General features: G+C 43.2%; 1 protein-coding gene across 1 annotated transcript in view; it reads right to left on the minus strand.

Annotated features, from left to right (window-relative positions):
• LOC310699033 (uncharacterized protein) overlaps positions 1-13,629 on the minus strand; it is a 58,620-nt gene that overhangs the window by 12,509 nt on the left and 32,482 nt on the right. The window contains exons 12-15 of the mRNA XM_083520619.1: positions 6,631-6,699; positions 5,827-5,886; positions 4,590-4,649; positions 3,806-3,865 (exon numbers count right to left, since the gene is read on the minus strand). Coding sequence (XP_083376745.1) covers positions 3,806-3,865; positions 4,590-4,649; positions 5,827-5,886; positions 6,631-6,699 — 249 coding nt within the window. The remainder of the gene's footprint in view (positions 1-3,805; positions 3,866-4,589; positions 4,650-5,826; positions 5,887-6,630; positions 6,700-13,629) is intronic.

Consider the following 13,629-nt stretch of genomic DNA (forward strand, 5'->3'; position numbering starts at 1 on the left):
GGGGTGTCTAGGCGACGTTTCGACGAGGTCTCACTCGTCATCTTCAGGCTGGTGCTTTCGGCTTCTTGTTACTGGAACAGAGATCCTGCTCTGTTCCAGTAACAAGAAGCCGAAAGCACCAGCCTGAAGATGACGAGTGAGACCTCGTCGAAACGTCGCCTAGACACCCCAACTCTTACACGGGAAGACACCCGAAGACACCAAAACCTGCATATATATATATATATATATACACACACACACATATATATATATATATACACACATACACACACACACACACACACATATATATATACACACACACACACAGTATGTCTATGTCTATATCTATATCATCTATATCATATCTATCTACATATCTATCTATATCTATATATATCATCTATATATATATCTATCTCGATCTCGATATAGATATGCTTCCCTTCAAATGAATTTGCATCAAAAGCTGGCGTATGGAAAAAATGAAAGACAACAGCATGAAAACAGAAACAGAAAATTTGCAAACATTCTAAACAAATTCAGGAAACATCCTAAAATGAGGATCAGACATAACCTGCCTGCCATCAGTAAGTCAAATGGTTGATAGAACAGGAACATTTTAATCAGTTGGTGGGAAACAGTAAGAGAGAGAGGTCCAAATGGATCTCCCATGGAAACCCCCACCCCAGGAACTGCTTATTAAATTAATATCTCTATGCTCTCAAAATGTAACATAAATGAATACATACATCTAAAATCATGGTACAAAGAGTGCCAAACTGGTAGCTAACAAAATGAGGAAAGGGGTGGAATTCTCACCGGTCTTTGGGGATTTCTGCAGTAAGTGCCAAGCCCATCACACCCACCAAACGTTCTGGGTAGCCCAAGCACAACAGCTGGCTCTGTTGCTACAGATAAGAGCCCAGCCCTTTTGTACCAAACATGTTTACAGCCATTCGGAACACGTGCAGATATAGTCTTACAACTGGAAAATCCTGCTAAGTCCTCGCCTAAACATTGTTTTGACCATTCCTTGGTAACGTGTGTTATTTTCCCTGCTTCTAATACCTCCAAAAGCTTTCCATTAAATGCCACCTTCTCTGGTCCGGTCTTTTAAGAATGCAATTCTAACTTTCCCCCAGCCCAGCAGGGCAGGGTCATCATGCCAGAAGGTGGGGACAGAGGCAGTTTTAGGGTAGCGTATGGTTACCCCGTTTCCCGGGGACAGTCCCCGGATTTACAAATCTGTCCCTGGACAAAATCCTTCCCCGGAATGTCATAGAATCATAGAATCATAGAGTTGGAAGAGACCACAAGGGCCATCGAGTCCAACCCCCTGCCAAGCAGGAAACACCATCAGAGCACTCCTGACATATGGTTGTCAAGCCTCTGCTTAAAGACCTCCAAAGTAGGAGACTCCACCACACTCCTTGGCAGCAAATTCCACTGTCGAACAGCTCTTACTGTCAGGAAGTTCTTCCTAATGTTTAGGTGGAATCTTCTTTCTTGTAGTTTGGATCCATTGCTCTGTGTCCGCTTCTCTGGATTTCCCTGGATTTCATTTAATGTCATTTAATTTATATTTTATTTTAATAAATTTTCATTTAATTTATATTTTAAGTGTTGTAGATTTATGAGTAGGGAATGAATGTTGTGTGATTGGTTCAACGGCACAAGACACATCATATGGGGACTTCTGGTGAGGCAAAATGGCGAGCGCCACAGCAGTGAGCAGCTCCTGAAGCCAGCCAGAACCAACTGCGCTACCAGGCTGGCTCCGGGCCGCTGAGACTGCTGCTGCTGCTACCACTGCTGAGGGGGAACCGAGGACGCCTGGCACGTCAACAGGGGGAACCACTGACACACACACACACCCCCGTGACCCAAATGGAGCTGGGAGTGAGAGCGCCTGGCTGACTGCCCAGCGGCACTCTGGGGCCAGTAAAAACCCTGGAGCCAACGCAGGGAGAAGGAGGAGAGGAGGAAGAGAAGGAAGAGAAAGAGGAAGGAGACAAAAGAGGGGGGCCCGTGCTTGCTACGCCGCTGCCGCCGCTGAGGAAGAGAGGTAGGTGAGCACCAGGAAGGCAACGGCACATGGCCGAGCCCAGGCCTAACCCATGCCTACTCCACGGTGGCTAACACTCCAAGAGAGCAGGCCAGGGCCCAGAGGAAGGCCACGCAACAGAGGAGACCACAGAAGAGAAGATATTACTTCTTTTTAAAAAAATAAATAAATAATTTTAATAACTTTTTTTTCTCTTTTCAAAAAAAAAAGTGTCCCCAGATTCTTTGAAAAAAGTCTGGTAATCTTAGGGTAGCGCAACCAGTTTGGTCATGTTTATTCAGGAAGCGCTGCAGCAATGTTCCAGAATGGAGCACGAGAGGTGGAGGGCACAAATTTTTAGTGGTGCACAGGGCGCCGCTGAAATTTGAGAGCCCAAAGTCTACCATTGGTGGGGGTAAGCGGGTAGCTGAGACAGCCTGGCGCTGACTCAGGCCTGAAGTGTCCTTTTCTGCCCATCCATCTCATAAAGAACTGGTTCACACAGTAGGTTGGTTCCATACTTAAGGTTGCAACCCTCACCATGTTTATTCAGTTACAGATAGGTAGCCGTGTTGGTCTGCCATAGTCAAAAAAAAAAAATTCCTTCCAGTAGCACCTTAAAGACCAACTAAGTTAGTTCTTGGTATGAGCTTTCGTGTGCATGCACACTTCTTCAGATACACAGTGTATTTGAAGAAGTGTGCATGCACACGAAAGCTCATACCAAGAACTAACTTAGTTGGTCTTTAAGGTGCTACTGGAAGGAATTTTTTTATCATGTTTATTCAGTAAGCTCTGCTGAATTCAGTGGGGCTTACTCCCACTTGGAGACAATCAGTCAGGTTGTGTATCCACAGCAGTGACCAGAGGAGGAATGACCTTTGGGAACAGTGCAGACGGAGGAAACACCATGGTACACCTTTTAAGTTAGTCATGACTACAAGTCCTATTGATTTCAATCTACTCTGTGCATGACTAAATCTGGATTAAATGATGCACACTGGATTAAATGATGCACACTGGATTAAATGATGCACAATGATGCATCTATGTGGGAAATGTCTAGCATAAACAGGGATTTTCATGAGTACAACTACCATTCTTGTTTCAATTTCTTTAATTCTCTGGGTCGTGAGAATTGTCCCTGAGAAACAATGGTGGTATCTGTGGTTCATATGAGAAATTCTCTATCTACAGGGTCAAAACTGGCAACATAGACCAGCCCAAATAGTTTTGTGGGAAGATACCACCCACGTTTTTGATAGGGAGTTAGATTCACTGGCTTTTTATGTTTTCCTACTATTCTGTGGTTTTATGACCATACAGGCTATTTTCACATGTGGATTTTTTTTAAAAGAGGCATACCATCTAATCCTACCTTGGAAAACTAATCTTTGGATGCCTTTTCTCTTTTATTGTCAACTCCTTACACCTGTGAAAAGGAGATCTTGCTGATATAAGGAGAAAACTCTGTTGCCTTCCTTTGAATTTGTGCAGTTACACAGCACTTGAGCTGGGAGGTGGGGGAGTTAACTACAGGCATGTCTCGCCAACAAATTTAAACAATCACTTAACTGTTTCAGTTCCCAACTAAGAAATCATGGAAATTCTAGTTCAATTAAGGAGCTATCAATTGCCTTAAGTCTCTTACAAAACCAACATTTGCAAAGTTGGGTGGGGTAAGGAAACATTAGAAGCCACACTGTTAAAACCAAAAACCAAAACCAGATTAAGCCTTCAATGCATGTAGATGTGCATCTCGATGACAAGACTCACCCCTTGGCATGTCCATTAGATGTACGGTTCACTTTGATGAAATCATCAAGATCTTGGTGTCTTAAAGAGGAAAGAAACACAAAGGAAGGTTATGGTCAATGGACCTTTTAGGTAGCATAGGGACCAGGGAGGAAGGGGAGAAACCACCACAAGTCCCTTGCATCACATCCAAAACTTTAGGACCTAAATGCCATGGATTCAACCACAGCCACCTGACACCACGCAACTTTGCATGAGTAAGAAAGCGCAACAGAAGGGGACCGGTAGTGATTTCTCAAAAAATGCTCTGTCCCACTTGGCCTTGCAGAATCTTCAACTTTGCTTCTTGCAGTGCAAGCCTCCCTTAGAATTAGACTGCCCCACAAACCATGGACTTGCTTTGAACCACAGACTTGAAACAAGAGTTTGTATGACAGGGGCAGGGAGATTTATATGAATGTAGTATTGATCCAATGGCTTTCCAGGGTCTGGGATATATGCCAGAGGTTCCTGCTTTTTCTTGGACCTCCTCTGAGGAGACTTCAGGTTCAACGTCTGGATGGGACTGGGCAGTTACTAACCTCAGCATGTTACAGATTCTGGGAGCAGATTGGCAGGGTAGGGGGAGGATTGTTGGAAGAGAATTTCATAGCATTAGATCATTCCTCCTTTGCTTGGAATCCAGTGTTTTCCTTCTAATTGATTAAATTGCTTTATGAAATCGTTCTTGGCATTTATCCCGTGCCCTCTCCACAGCTTAAACTTCGGAAATAAATTAAGTGGTAAAGAAACTTCCAAGACTTACCCTTTATCACCTTTATCGCTTTTAGTTTTGACTTGGATAAGATTGTCCAGCTCTTGACTTCTTTAAACAAAATCAGTGGGAACAAGTTCAGAGATATTTCATTTCTTAACGATGATTTTGATATTGAAACTAAATAAACCACACAAAATATCTTACAGCTGGAGTATATCCATGGCAATTTATAATTAAGATAGATTTGATTTTAGGCAACAACAACAAAAAAGTCTCTCAACTGGAACCTTTTGCTTCATAATGTCCTGCATAAATAAATACTATGTCTTGTTCCTTAATAGACTATTTATCACATTTGTATCTCGTCCTTCCTCCACAGAATTTGAGACAACAAGGTCCTCAACTTCTACAGGTCTGATGACATCCAACTTTAAGACTAGGGCAATGGCATTTCACTAAGGGAGATCCAAGATGGGGTGATGGATCTACTGTGTAGTGGGCAGAGATCTTAGGTCAAGGGATGGCTGGAGTCCAATTCTCAGGTGCCACCTATGGGTCATTGAGGGTTGGAGATTGCATGTCAACTCATTCCCAGCAGCTAGCTTAACAACTATACCCCACTCCCAGGTGAGCATTGTAGGTGCTCACAGATGGTCAAGGTAATTAGCTCTCTTGGACATCCTTTCCACTCAGGTACCTCAGGAGGTAGCTCTTCTGTCAGCCGATGGGCTGGAAGTTCCTCCCTGACCATGTGTACCAAAATTCATGTAGCCTGATTAAACCAATTTTTCTCAGGTTTGCATGAAAGAGATGCCTTCTGCCATTCCGAACCCTGACCTTCAGCTTTGCGTCAGCCAGCAACCCAGGTAACCCTAGTGACACATTAGTACCTACAGGGTTTTTCATGTTTGCACTTAGCTGGCCAGCTGATTGGGTCTTTCTCTTTGTCCTGAGCCCACAAGCCTTGCAGGATTCACACTGCCTTGCCTAGAGTCTCATGGTTTGCTAATAAACTACCAGAGGAGCCATCTGGAAGCCTTTCTGGACATTTTTGCAGGACCAGGTCTTATTGCTGGAGGAGAGAACTTTGAAGCTATACTGGAAAACAAGCAAACTTAGTGTCTTTCATTGTTTCAGTGTCACAGACTAAGCACATGAGCTGGGCCTTATGATATCCATGCATTATTTATCTTTCTTGTTCTCATTCCCATGCCTTCCCTGCTATGGTCACAATCCATGCCCACTCCATCGCTTTATTGAAGCCATAGAGTCTTTCAAGACTTACCCCTGGTTACTCTTATTGACTTTGGCTTTGACATCAATGAGATCATCCAGTTCTTGGCCTCTTCAGAGATTAAGCAAAATCAGTGGAAGAAAGTACAGAGATATTTCAATAGTCAGCTAGAATTTGACATTCAAAGCAAATAAACCACGTGAAATGAGGCTAAGCCTTCTGCTTCATGCTGTCCTGTATAAATAAGCACTGTGCATCATGTCATGTTAGCATATTTACTATATCTGTAGCCCAGCTTCCCTCCACAGAGCTCAGGACAGCATATACAGGCTCCTTTCTTGACAACAGTCTTGTAAGGTTAGTTATGGTGAGATATTCACTGAGTCCAATCAATGAGCTGCCTAGCCAACTGGGAATTTGAACCCTGGTTCCTTGAACTCACGTCTCCCTACTTCATGTTCACGTTCCACAGTCTGCACAACGTGGAACAACTAGGCTGAACACAACTTCAAACATCACTCTTTAACATCACACATCCTTCTTGCTGGCTTTTGAAGTCACAGACTGCCAAACATATAAACAAAGACTTCTCAGGTGGTCCCTAGTGAGCTGTTATACATGGCCAGTGAGCTGCATTTAGCTTGACGGGTCAGACGTTGTACAGGCCTGTTCTGACCCAGTTGCCACTGACAGTTGTAAATAAAATGCATCCTATCCTCCTTCAAAGAAGCTCAGAACAGCAAACATGGTTATCCCACTTTATCCTCAGAACAAGCCTACATGAGGTGCTTAGGATGTAGTTCACACAGTTAGCTCTCATTCTGAAAATGACACATCAAACACAGTAGGGCCTACCTCCCAGCTCTCTCTTTTGTCATGGTTTTGTTAGCATCTGATTCACTGGGTTTTGCTGGGCCTGTCTGCCTAAAAAACAGAGAAAATAGGTTCATCTAAATAAATTTGAAAGTTGGGTTGTGCATGTTCAGTTATTCAGCTCGCCCAGATTAAGGAGAGAAACCAAAATGATATTCCAGAGAAGTTAGAAAGATTCATCTTGACACAGTTCAAACTCTGACAATACAAAGTCTAGCAACTGCTTGGATATGTGCAGCACAAATGGGTCACTCTGAGAGTTGCTAGTTGTCTAGTGGTTCTCGCATTGCAGTAAGTTTGGACTGTGCAATGAAGGTTGGCTATCAAAGGAATAGCTAAAAAAAATTACAGTGGTACATCGGGTTACATATACACTTCAGGTTACATACGCTTCAGGTTACAGACTCCGCTAACCCAGAAATAGTACCTCGGGTTAAGAACTTTGCTTCAGGATGAGAACAGAAATCGTGCTCTGGTGGCGCAGCAGCAGCAGGAGGCCCCATTAGCTAAAGTGGTAATTCAGGTTAAGAACAGTTTCAGGTTAAGAACGGACCTCTGGAACGAATTAAGTACTTAACCCGAGGTACCACTGTATTGTAGTGACTTAACCAGGTCAAAACGAAGTGATTATGAGAGAGAACTGAATACCATCTTCTTCTGCAGATACCTATTATAATAATCCACCATAGCTTCTACAGAAATACTAAGAAGCATTTATCACAAGTTAAACACACACATGCACACATGATTATTTTTTATTATTAAATTTGTATACCACCCTTCAGGGCTCAGAGTGGTTCACAGGATAAAATCAGAATATAAAATAACAAAATACATAATCAAAATAAAAACAAGAACCCCTAACAGGGACCAGAAAGGAATGCAAAAAACTACAAGTGATCCCTGCCATTCTCCCATGCCTGTCTTGCAGTTTTATTTATATAACTGCTTATAAGAGTTAACCCAAAAGCTAATACTTTGAAAGAGGAGGTTACATCATTGGCTGTTGTGTCTCAAGAGAATATTTTTAGAAAAGGCATTGTAAGGGACAGATCAGGCTGCTCTCTCCAAGATAAGGCTATACTGAGTTCTGATCACACCAGGTCAGTAGCAAACATCTAAATGAGATATTGCCAGCTTTGTTTGGTGGGTTCAGGGAGATGTTAGATATAAAAGGAAAACATTTTCCCCAAACTCTTTTGACAAAGACTGCATAAGCAATGCACATTGCACTCTCAAGCTACTTCATGGAAAAGCACTTTGAGACATTTAATATAATGAGATGCATTCAAGTAAGTAGTCCCAGGCCTGCCAGAAGAAACCTACACAAGCACAATAAAGCTTCCCTCCCTCCTCCATGAAACTGGCTCTGGGGGTGTCAGAAGATGCCCCCCCCCGGAACAGCACACAGGGGGAGAAGAGAGCAGATCATTCCATCAAGCAAGAAGAATCTGCTTAGCGCTACACGGAACCCCACCCATTAGGAACAGGCAGAAGCAGGGGAGACAAAAATGTAGAGATGTTTAGTTTCATACAGTGAGGAAATAACACACAAAAAACCTCCAGGCTTCTATAGAACCCTAAATGTAAACAAGGGCCTGTGTACATAAATTTGTGCAATATGTGTTGTGATCTGCCCACCATTAAAAAGTATTGGGTGGGTTGCATGAACAGGGTTTGTGTAGACCATGGGTAGGCAAACTAAGGCCTGGGGGCTGGATGTGGCCCAATCGCCTTCTTAATCCGGCCCGTGGATGGTCCGGGAATCAGCGTGTATTTACATGAGTAGAATGTGTCCTTTTATTTCAAATGCATCTCTGGAGTATTTGTGGGGCATAGGAATTCGTTCATTTTTTTCTTCAAAATATAGTCCGGCCCCCCACAAGGTCTGAGGGACAGTGGACTGGCCTCCTGCTGAAAACGTTTGCTGACCCCTGTAGACTCCACACTGTATATAGCATTTGCACAGAAAGGCTGAGTTCCCATAAAAGTTTAGAAGGGTGAGAGACAGTATAGAGCTCAAGACTTGCTTTCTCATCTTGTAACATGTATGTCCCCTTTGCATTAGAACTATGTGTCAATCGGCTCAGTGACTGAAACATCTAGTGAAGATCTCAAACCGCAAGCAAGATCAAGCAAGATCAGATTTTTCATGGAAGCCGTTTACCATTTCTGCAGGATGAATCACTAAGTGATATATGTGAATGTGCACTCCAGCCATCTCAACATCTAACCCAGCCAACTCAGGATGAAACACTGCCACTTTCCAGGCTTTTCTGATTTGTCTAATAAATCACTGCCCCTCTTTTCCTCGTGGATAAAACTTAATGCTGATTGAGTTGGCTACAAGTCAGATCCCCATCCAGAAACTGCAACGCAAGATGCCAAGAATATTTAAATAGGATTTCAGACACAGGAACATCTCACAGGAGTCCAATGGCTAAGAGAACTAATAGTAAGTGCATAGGATATGAACAGTTGCAGCTGCATGCCAAAAAATGATATTACACTGGAATTTCAGGAACAAAACCCCATCATCTACAGGTATGACAGATGAACATTTGAGACTTTGACACCAGTATCATTGGAGCAGGAAGTACATGAACCATGGTTACAAAATGTGATTTAGGGGAGAGGCATGTTTACTTTCAAAACCACCAGTGTACTCAAATACTGCTGGCTTTGATAGCAGCCCATAAATTGAGGAGACCTAGTGGAGCATCCTATACATATCTCCTCAGAAGGAATTCTCATTGTTCAATTGGATTTACTCCCAGCAGGTAAGTATAAAACATATTTACCATGGAGCAAGCACCAATGGGGACAGGGTGATAACTTGCAGCACAACACTACTGCCAGGGCTTTGAAAAAATGAAGAACCTGAAATGAAGAACCTGGGCAAATCCTTTCCTCTTCCTGCATGTTCCTTTTATAGATAACAACAACCCAATTCCAAACGTCTAGGCCAGGGGTCTGCAACCCGTGGCTCCGGAGCCACATGTGGCTCTTTTACACCTTTGCCGCAGCTCCGGGGCGGATACTAGCGAGCGGAGGAGGCGCATTGTGCACCCCGACACTCCCCACTGTGGCTGGCGCTGTACTGGCTGTGACGTCGCATGGGGGCGGTGCGTGCGTTAGTCACGCACCGTCCCGATGTCACCTTCCCGCCCGCTGTCAGATCGGACGTTAAGGTAAGAAACAATATATGCAGTGTTATATTTGTTTTAAATGTCGCACTGGTTTTGCGGCTCCCAGTTTTTTCTTCTTCGGAAACGGGTCCAAGTGGCTCTTTTTGTCTTAAAGGTTGCAGACCCCTGGTCTAGGGTCACTGGCCACAATTAATATTCAACCTGACCCTTCTGTGCAAGGCCACACACCTTTGCACCTGCTGAGCTTATGTCTGCACACACAAGGCTCTCCAATTTACTCCAACATGCCCACACAACTTCCCTGAAGCTGCAGTTAGCCCATACTAAATGCCAGACAATTTGTATGGAGGAATTAGCTTAAGCTATAAAAGAACCAGCAATAAGTATCTATTCCTGTGCGGGAGTTGGCAATGAAAAGGGTAATCTGTCATAATAGAAATCTGTGGCCTCAGCAAAAGAGGATTGCCTTCGAACACGGTGTCAAGAGTGCATCGGTAATGTCTGGGTTTGATAGGCCAGGGCTATTTGTGTCCAGGACGGCCCTCACTCACAGGGCAATTTGTAAGCTAGCCAGCAAATGAGGCTGATACAGGAATAGCATTTGTTCCGATTCAGGACGCTGTTTTCATCTCTGCCAAGACATTGACCAGACAGTGCCAGGCTGATTTAAATTCACCTCACTGAAGGCTGGACCACAAAGAGTTGCCAAGAATTAAGAAACTAAAGAGCACTGTAGCAAACCATGAGAGCACATTTACAGCCTGCCAAAAATACCCCGAGCTGCTGAGTACAGTAATTTTCAGAATTAAACGGATGGGAAGAAGCTGTCTTTCAGGATGTTTTGAGAAGTAGCATGAGCAAACAATTACTGAGAAAGGAACGCCAACTTGCTCAGTTATGCTTTCAGAATAAACACAGCCTACCAGGCTCTCTATTGACTTCACAACTATAAAAAGCACACATCTGAGCACTCCGCAGCAATTCCATAAAACGCAAAACAATTAGATTATTCATACAGAGAAGTCCTTAAAGATGGAACATTTGGCTGCAAAGGTGAACCAGGTGGCGTGCTGGTTTCAAGTTAATTCAAAGAACTCTTTCCCCTTGCGTTAGAATGCAACCCACAGGCCAAGAACCATTTATTTGCAGGATCAAAAGGCAGGGAGGGAATCGTAGGAACAAAGGAAGCTGCCATATACTGAGTCAGAACATTTGCCCATCTTGCTCAGTGCTGAATGCACTAACTGGCTTGAAATAGGACCGCGTGTTTCCCTCCACTGCTCCAAATTACACACAGCGCCATTTCCCTAAGAGCTTGCATCACTGAATCCCACTCCGCTCTGCCCACCCTGATAATTTTTCCTAGCGTTCATCTTGTTGGATGAATAGGATAGGTAGGCTGGGATGGACTCTATCTTTGATAGCAAGTTCAGACTGATAACCAAAGTATTTCCATAAAATACTGCAGGTTATCAGAGGGACAACTGACCCATTTAACAATCAGGTTGTGCAAATCGTTCATTGGTGCTGGTGTGAGCGAAAGGAAGGTAGAGTTAGCACTAATTTCACAGCAAGGACAAAACTTCGGTTTTTGCATTTCCCCCGTGCAAATGGATAATACTTTCTCTCCTAATATTACTACACTAAGTTGGGTTTTAATAAAAACCCTTTAAAATAAGTAAATGAACTTAGTGGGTTTAAAGCAAAACAAAAAGAAGAAGTTGTTTCTCTTGACAACAATTAATATGGATGCATCTTTCCGGTGTCATCAACTGGATTTTTGAGCCCCACCTTGCCAGGTGTCAGATTTGCTCCCCTCCCCCGCTGCCTGGGGGCCAAATTCAAGGATGTTGCACCAGAATCATGTCTCCCAATTAAGCTTCTCAAGCTGCTTATGGTTTAGATACTGACACAAAATAGCCATATAGCACGGTTACTATAGCAACTTGTAGCTCAGTCAAATACTGTTACCGCAGCTCTCTACCAATGGTGAAACCGGAGCAGAACGCTTGATATGCTAATAAAAACCACGGAGGAGAGTGAATATGAAATGAGTGAGGAAGGGGATTAGGAAAAGGCTTGAACAAGCCTTTGTAAGTGGGTAGCGACAGCAGCTTTTCCTAGTTAATTTGCCGATGTTTTATTCTCTAAGATCTCCAGATCTGACAGCAGAAATCTTTAATCAACATATTGTGTCCTTCCTGGAAATATTTCATGACTCAAACTCTTTCAAGAGGGGAGTTCCCATTGTATTCCAGTACGTGGGGTGGGATTTATTAAAGACGTCTGGCTATGCACTTTAGACTAGGAATGCACACGATGCCAGAAATAATCTTTAAGATGTGACCCAGGTAAATTAAGACTAGAGTTGCTAGGTTGAAACCCAGAGATTACCACTGTAAACAGACTTTAAGTCTGATGCTGGGATAAGCTGTCAGTTGAATGTTTTCCTCAGACACAGTTGTTTTTGGTCAGACGCTTCTGCAGTATAAATCAGCCTCTGCCAACCTGGTATCTTGTACAATATTGTTGGACTACAACTCCCATCATCCTTAACCAGTGGCCATGCTGGCTGGGCACATGGGAGTTGGAGTCCCACAACATCTGGAGAGCAGTGGATTGTGGAAGGATGGTATAAATAAACTAAGTTGCATTATGATGATCTATGGGATCTGTATTTGCCTACTGTATTTCAGCTGCTTCATATGTTTGTATGGTATTCTTTCTCTAAACATCATCTCTCTCAACTTTGACTTTTTCTCTTTCAAAATGTCAGTCTTAATGTCAATCTTCATACGTATCTACAGTTCTTTCTCTTGGCATCCCTCCCCTTTCCCCAACTTCCTTACATTTCATGGCTAATTTCTAAAAAGAAGGCAGAGCTCAGATCTGCTGGGAATCTGTTCTTGTCCATCTGGGCTGGGCTGTAGCTACTCTGGGCTGCTTTGTAAGAAATCACATGAATGTATATTGCAGCAAAACTGTGTATCGATGCATATGTCTAATGAAGTGGATGGCTTTTCTACTGTGACGAACAAGCACTTCTGTGGATTGTCTTTGCAGGACCAGGGCCAAAGTGAATAATATAACTTTACCATCAAAGCCGAATATTGAACTACAAATTACACTGAAAGGGGCATAATCAAATCCCAAAGGTTCCTTGCAGAGAAAGCACCTTCAGAAGCAAACCACCTTCACGGGTGAAGTACTGGAGAAAGGGGAAACTTTCTTTATGTATGCTACAACAGCAGCAAGAATACTTATTGCAAAGTACTGGAAGACACAAGATTTACCCACTCTGGAAGAATGGCAGATGAAGCTGATGGACTATATGGAATTGGCAGAAATGACTGGCAGAATCCGAGACCAGGGAGAAGAAATGGTGGAGGAAGAATGGAAGAAATTTAAAGACTATTTGCAGAAATACTGTAAAATTAATGAATGTTAAAATGATGTTGGACTGAAAAGAAGTGGTTTTGGTAATAAGGTTAATAAGAATAGGTAAATATAGATAGTTATCTATATAACTGGAGAGCCAGTGTGGTGTAGTGGTTAAGAGCGGTAGTCTCGTAATCTGGGGAACCGGGTTCGCATCTCCGCTCCTCCACATGCAGCTGCTGGGTGACCTTGGGCTAGTCACACTTCTTTGAAGTCTCTCAGCCCCACTCACCTCACAGGGTGTTTGCTGTGGGGGAGGAAGGGAAAGGAGAATGTTAGCCGCTTTGAGACTCCTGAAGGGGAGTGAAAGGCGGGATATCAAATCCAAACTCTTCTCTTCTTCTTCTCTTATATGGATGAAAATGTATAGTTATAATAGGTTAAGTATACAGCA

Source organism: Podarcis liolepis (assembly GCF_965112155.1).
Source record: "Podarcis liolepis genome assembly, contig: HAP1_SCAFFOLD_36, whole genome shotgun sequence".
Taxonomy (NCBI): domain Eukaryota; kingdom Metazoa; phylum Chordata; class Lepidosauria; order Squamata; family Lacertidae; genus Podarcis; species Podarcis liolepis.